At 38.0% G+C, this 6,944-nt stretch overlaps 1 protein-coding gene across 2 annotated transcripts in view; it reads left to right on the top strand.

Annotated features, from left to right (window-relative positions):
- The window catches only part of LOC107696838 (FYVE, RhoGEF and PH domain-containing protein 5-like), a 53,893-nt gene that overhangs the window by 3,565 nt on the left and 43,384 nt on the right, over positions 1–6,944 (top strand). The window contains exon 3 of one of the 2 annotated variants that reach the window (XM_016497348.1): positions 1–1,319. In XM_016497348.1, coding sequence (XP_016352834.1) covers positions 1–1,319 — 1,319 coding nt within the window. The remainder of the gene's footprint in view (positions 1,320–6,944) is intronic. The other variant, XM_016497347.1, reaches the window with a different exon arrangement.

Below are 6,944 nucleotides of genomic sequence, written 5' to 3'. Positions count from 1 at the left end.
CCTGCTGACTTGGATATAGGCAGAACTCCAGAACTTACAAACCGCGTGGTTTTTGCCCACACCACAGAAGCGTTTGAAGAGGATATTGAAGAGCTGGACTGTCATATTGTGCCTTTCTTTGAGGACTCAGACACAGAAAGTGATGAACACATTTACGAGGAGGCTGGCTTTGACTTCGAAGGTGAGAATTTTATCTCTCTGGACAGGAAGAGCATTGTGACGAGATCTCGCTCGCTCTCTGGGAAAGTACCTGGATATGTTCCTGAGACTGTGCCTGAAGAGACGGGCACTGAGTACCAGTCTCATGACTACTACACTGTGGCCTTGGACCAGAATGGAGTTCCACAGCCCAAGCTTTCAGATGAAACAGAGGCAAACCAAATTATTCCCTCGTTGAAGCCAAGGCGCTTTCTTCTTTCTCCTCGGTTGCTTTCTGGTGAGGGCAGAGATTTGCCATTCTCAGGGCACTTTGAGGGTGAGAAATCTCCTAGAGAGGAATGCAGATTGCAAAAAAAAGATGACACACTTTCTTTGCCCTGTGTGATTACTTCCTCTGGAAGCTTTTCTCAAAGAAGTCACCAATCCTCCAGTGGCGTGTCGACACCTACATCTCTAGTTGATATCCCACCACCCTTTGAGTTAGCTTACATAACTAAGAGGCCTGTGACCAAAAGCTCTCCATCACTTCTAATCCAACATGAATCTCCTGACAACCCCAAAAAGAAGAAGACTTCATTTAAACGTTTCTTGGCCTTAAAATTTAAGAAAAAATCAGAAAGCAAAGCCTGTGGAGATGGTAGTGTCCGCTCCTCCAGGTCATTGTCTGAATCTAGTCACCATGGGCCCATTCGGGTGCTGGAGCTTGATCGAAGGAGTACAAGTGGCTCCCCACAGCTTCAGTCCCGTGTGGGAAATCCACAGCGTAACTCAGAAATACCTACCACATTTCTGCTTTACAAAGAGAGGCAAAGAAGGCAAGGTGCACCTAAGAGTTATAGCAACAGGGGTATAGCCAGAGTGGAGTCTTTTGAGGACCGCTCTCGGCCCCCCTTCATGCCCCTACCCCTCACTAAACCACGCTCCATCTCCTTCCCAAGTGCAGATACTTCTGATTATGAAAACATTCCTGCAATAAACTCAGACTATGAAAATATCCAGATTCCACATGGACGACCTACTCGGGCAGTCACTATTACAGAGTTCTTCGATGACCAATATCGGACAACAGCACCTTCCAATGAGAACGACGGCTATGTGGACATGAATAGCTTTGCAGGAATAGAAAACAAACCCACCACTCAAGAGCAAGACCCTGAAAGGTATGGTTAGGTTTTTAAAAACATACTTTAAAATGATTTTTTTTTTCCACATTGTAAAAAGTAATTGTAAAAAGGATAAAAGGGATCTGAATATATTAGGAAGACTTATTTCTGTTTAAATCATCAGTCTGTAGCATAAGATTGTCTACAGAATTATATTTTGAATGCTGAAACCCCTTCCTCTGAACACAATGGCAGTACCATCACCCAAGTCTGGAGGAAGTGCTGGCCAAAACAATGTTAACAGGAAATTAGGCAAGTGTTTGGCCACTTTGATAGCTCAGCTTGCACCTCTCTCTGTCTCAGAACACTTTCTGTAATCTTCCTGGCTGAATAAACAAGACAAAGTATTACAGAGATTCTAGACTATATTGTGAAATACTGGAGAGCTTGGTGCACATACAAAGTGATATTGCTTTTATGCAACAGTTCTATGCAAAAGTTAATAGTAAACAACTCAACATTTCAGACACATTATGGCACAGTTGTGTTTCCAATCAAAAATAGTTGCAAACAAAGCAAAAGCAAGATCAACTGGCTGGAAAGCCACTAACAGTTGTATAAAGTAGTGTTATAATGATGCAAGCTGACTTGCCAAACACTGTCACTTACGCTGTAGGTGCTGTGTTGTGCATGTGGTAGTGGAGCAGCCTGTGGCGTTGAGTTTCATGGGTTAGAAAGACGGACTATGCTTGCAGGGTAGCTTATCTGATTTTCCCATTTGCAGGATTTGATGGTACATTTGTTGGAGTACCCTATCTGTGTGAGAAAGAATTCAATGCAATTGTGCAATGTAATTGTGATACAAATAGTATTGGAAAAACGTGGATTAAACATTAGGGCTATTTTTCACCTTTTTTGCAATGCTCTCACAGCCTGATGCAGCTGAGTGGAGGGGAATAGATGAGAAAACCAGTAAGAGATTTCTGTCCTCTGGGTGAGCATTTTAGTAGCATGTAGTGTTATTAAGCCAAATTCCCCAAGTGTGTTTCTTTTATTGGGCTTTTGGGAGATTTGAGGATTTACAGAGGTTTAAAGACAGATGACTTTCTGACCTTCTTTTGAGTGTATGACCCTCTCTACTCTCACTTTACCACCCTAGAGTCATCATTAGAAACCTCTGCTCGATTACCTCCAGTGTAGTCAAAGACCCTGACTTTTTCAAGTGGCCTCTGGCTAGCTTTTTAATCAGATTTTCAGAGAAACACAAGGGAAATATCCAGAATTGCTTATATTGTTGTTAGTCTTTCCATTGTTTATCACTCATTCTGTATAGTTTTTTGGGTAAAAAAGGTATTTTTCATCATTTTATTCAGAATGGGAAGAAATCACATTTTTTATTGACTCTGTGAAAAAAACGTGTATCTAAATGCAACTCACTTGAGTTCATATATTCACATTCTTTAGATTTAAATTTGATAGATTATGCATACATTAGTCATTATAGATTTACTTTCCTAAAATAAAGCTCAGTACAGATTTCATGCTTTAATGCTAAATAAAATCCATTGCTAGAAGTAAAATGAAGTGATAGCTTGATATAAAAATATCACAATAACAATAGAATTCATAGGATTAGGTTTTCCCATGGAAAATTACCAGGTATTTATGGTTAAAATTCACACTTGGTGTGAATGTCCATAATATCCTTTACATAACCATACATTGTTTTTAGCTTTTCCCAGTAAATTGTTATTGACTTATTTTTGAGTGCTGAGGAAAGCGTGAATACTTGCTGCATTTGGGTGTTAGTCTTGGACACAGTGTTAATGTGGCACACTTTTGAGCATCCTCCATTATTCAGAAGATAATATGGGAGCCAGGGAGCTTTTTTCTGGTGACATTATTGACTCATTGTGTTGCTGTGCAATCTAACAGCATTGCATGTTTGCAAATGAGCCTATGTGTCTGCACCATTAGTTGCTTTGTGTCCCAAGAGAATCCTCCGTCACTGCTGATGTTCTGTCTGTTTTCGTTTGTCATATTTTGAATGCTTGCAGAGAAAAATTGACATTGCCACTTTGGTGGATGGAGACACAATGACAGGAAGGTGATTGATTGCAGGTGCATAAAAAAAGAATATTTTTTTCATGCCTAAGCCAATTAGAGTGTAACACTTGGCCCTATCGGCAGAGGCTACACAGTTTAAAAATGAATTGTTTAAAGGGGTCATATGATGCGATTTCAAGTTTTCCTTTTTCTTTGGAGTGTTACAAGCTGTTCGTGAATAGATAAGATCCCTAAAGTTGCAAAGACTAAAGTCTCAAACCCAAAGAGATATTCTTTATAAAAGTTAAGACTCATCCATGCCCTCTTAAAACGCCTCGTTTAAACACACCCCACATGTCTACATCACTGTGTGGGAAGATTTGCATAACACCGCCCAAATGTTCACGCAAAGAAAGAAGGCGTAACTATTGTTGCCGCCACCGCCATGTCATGGAGACGCTGTGTGTTTCGTTGTGAAAGCGAAACAACTTTGTTTGGTCTTCCAAAAGAGGGCACAACTAGAAATCAGTGGTTAAGTTGTATTTACAACACCGTTCCAGAACAGTTCAAACCAAATATTCAGATGTGTGCAACACATTTTACGGAGGACGAGGACTGTTTCCTGGGAGAGTTGCCTACAATGCCGGTGTTCTGACAAATAATGCTGATTTGCCACTGATGATTCAAACGCGAGTTTTGAGCAGTGTAGAGTAGCGCTTGTTGTTTGTCGTTTCTCCGATCACAAATGCAGATTTGTTTCAGTTGTTTCAGAGTGTGTCAATGGTTTTACGTTTCCGCAGCTAACTTAAACCGCATAAACACATTTCATTACACCAAATACACAAAATAATGTACTTTTTTAGCAATGTCATATGACCCCTTTCAAAATGTTTAATGTTGAGTGAGCATATAAAAGACAATAAGATGGCAGATATAAAACAACAGAATTGTATTTACACAAAACAACGACACAGAACTAAAACAACATGGTACACATCCAGAATATCCATATCCTGATTGCTTACTGACAGGTAGATTCTTAGTTCTTAAAGACAAACATACACATTTTTAAGAGGAGTAAAATGGACAAGGAAACATGTAAAACCTATTAAAACTCTGATTCCCAAATATACAGTTATATACAGAGTGGTAAAACATGTCCCTTATGTGGCATTGTCACAAGACAAATGGGTTACACTTTATTTTAAGGTGTCCTTGTAACAGTGTAATTATACATTTTAGTACTGAGTAATATTAATTAACTACATGTACTTACTATATGGTTAGGTTAGGATTAGGGTTTGGTGTAGGGTTACTTGCATGTAATTATGCATAATTAATTGTTATTATAATAGTAAGTACATGTAACATGTGTAACAGGGACACCTTAAAATAAAGTGTTACCGAGAAACATTTTGTACTCATTGCTGAGCCCAAAGGACAGAGGGTAGTGTGAGGGAATGACTGAGGAAAGATGTGAAAGTCCTTCAGCATAATAGTGGGCTGTTTATAGTTATAAATAGCATCTATCGTGTTTAATATTGACTATCAAACCCCCTATATTATAAAATATTTGTCTTTTCATATTCTTATTAATCATTATTTTGAAAAGTATTTATATAGAATTTAATAATCAGAATTTAATCTATAATAATCATGAAATATCTGTTTCAGTTCATGTTATTGTTCATGCATGTATTTAGAAACTGCCGGTTGTCTAGACATCTCTGCATCTATATATTAAATTGGCTCTTCATTTTCATGGCACTTATAATAATATTATTATTATTAATATTATGCAATTGTTATAGAATAAGAAAATTACAACAAACAGCAAACATAGCATCAAATATAAAAAAGAGGAAAAGAGTTTGAGATACTAAGAAATATAGTTTGAAACATACTACCAGATAATTGAGAGAAAAGAAACACATCTTTTCATATGTGTTCTGAATGACTTTTGCATTTAGATGCTCACAAAGTTGGGTGTGGGTCTGACCTGGTCTGGTCCATTCCAAGTTGGGCCTGGTGCCCAGGGCTCTCAGGTCATTGCCAGGTTATCCCAAGAGAGGACGCACCCAGCCAATGAGCCTCCACACCACTGTTTACAGGAAATGCAGGACAAGGGCGAGGGGACAGGGTCAGTGGGATGGGGTGGAGACGGAATACCGATCTCCCAGACTCCTCTGCGACCCAAACAACAAGGCGAGGTGTGGCAGTCAGGAAAGCAAGGCTACCACAAAGATGTTGTTGTTGTCATTGTTCCCAGCTTTCTCCATGTCTTTTCTAATATTAACAGTAAAGGCAGGGGCCAGTATTTGACTTGAATAATATTTTCAATGTAAATATGTACACATATTTGTCAGAAAGCAGATCATCTGAACTGAATGTAATGATTTTAAAAGCCATATTTAACATAAAAGATCAATTAAATGGGTCTCAGATGACTAGATAAACAAGAATCCCATTTAGAAATTAAATTAGACCCTATTTGATCTGTTCTGAATCTTAGACCCACCAAACTAAAACCAAGCAGGAATATGCATCTCTCGGTTCAGCTAACACACTTGCTGCTCGTCACTCTCTCCTCATCTGCATTCAAATACGTTTTGTTAAATGAAGTCTGGTAATGAAGTCATCTCAGCGATGCTTATCTTCTATAATAGCACTATTACACAGATTCAGACAGAGAAACACTGGGGTTTCTAATGTATATTTTATTATCAAGAGTTTAAATCAATTGAATTACATGTAACAAGCCTCAGGAAAGCATCAGGCAGTAGGACATATAGGTGTGTTATAGGAAATCATTGCAGTCTCTCTGTAATTTTCTGCAGTAAATTTAGCTCATGGGTACCTTAAAGCAAACAGCTTAGAGAAGTACTTTGCTCCATAATTGCTTCTCATAAATGGTAATGTTGAAGAGTCAGTAGGATTGTGTAAATTGTCACTTTTGGCAGATGGAGAGATTATGTAGGATTGATGCACATTTTTACACAAACTTTTTTAGAAGTTTCCAATGCCTTTTTTGTTTGTTAAATTAGTATTTTTTTTACTTTTTTATATTATACTGTTTCTTTGTAATATTTATTTATATTATATTGTTTTATGTATTTTTTATTTGACTATTTTTATATATTAGATTATTTTGTTGTATTATTTTATTGTTGTGTTGTGACTAGGCCTGGGCGATAAAACAGTATCGATATTTATCGACGGTACACCCTCTTCGATAACGATATTAAAAAAATTCGATATAGCGCACGCTATAGGCACGTGCTATGAGTGACGCAGACCGCACACACAAACACGAACACATGCTGAATTGAGTGCTGTGCCTGCCTGTGATTAATAAAAATTAATATTAGTTGAATTTAAAATAAACATTTGCATTTGAATGCAAAAATAGTAACATCAAATGTTAGGAGTGTGTCAGGGAGCGTCATTAGTGGAGCGTGAGATGCGGTGATCATGATGTAAGTGACGTTGTTGCATTTTAATGTTTTATAAGTCTAGCCCACAAGACACGCAGTTGCTGCGTTATTCATTCAAAACATTTGAGAAATATAGTAGCTCAATGCGTAGAAGATCTTGATTAGGTTAAAACCGAAACCAAGCCATTCACACAGAACGCAT

Source organism: Sinocyclocheilus anshuiensis, unplaced genomic scaffold (genome assembly GCF_001515605.1).
Source record: "Sinocyclocheilus anshuiensis isolate Anshui unplaced genomic scaffold, SAMN03320099.WGS_v1.1 scaffold710, whole genome shotgun sequence".
Lineage (NCBI taxonomy): Eukaryota > Metazoa > Chordata > Actinopteri > Cypriniformes > Cyprinidae > Sinocyclocheilus > Sinocyclocheilus anshuiensis.
The sequence above is the reverse complement of the archived record's forward strand: the minus strand, read 5'-3'. Positions and strand labels throughout refer to the sequence as shown.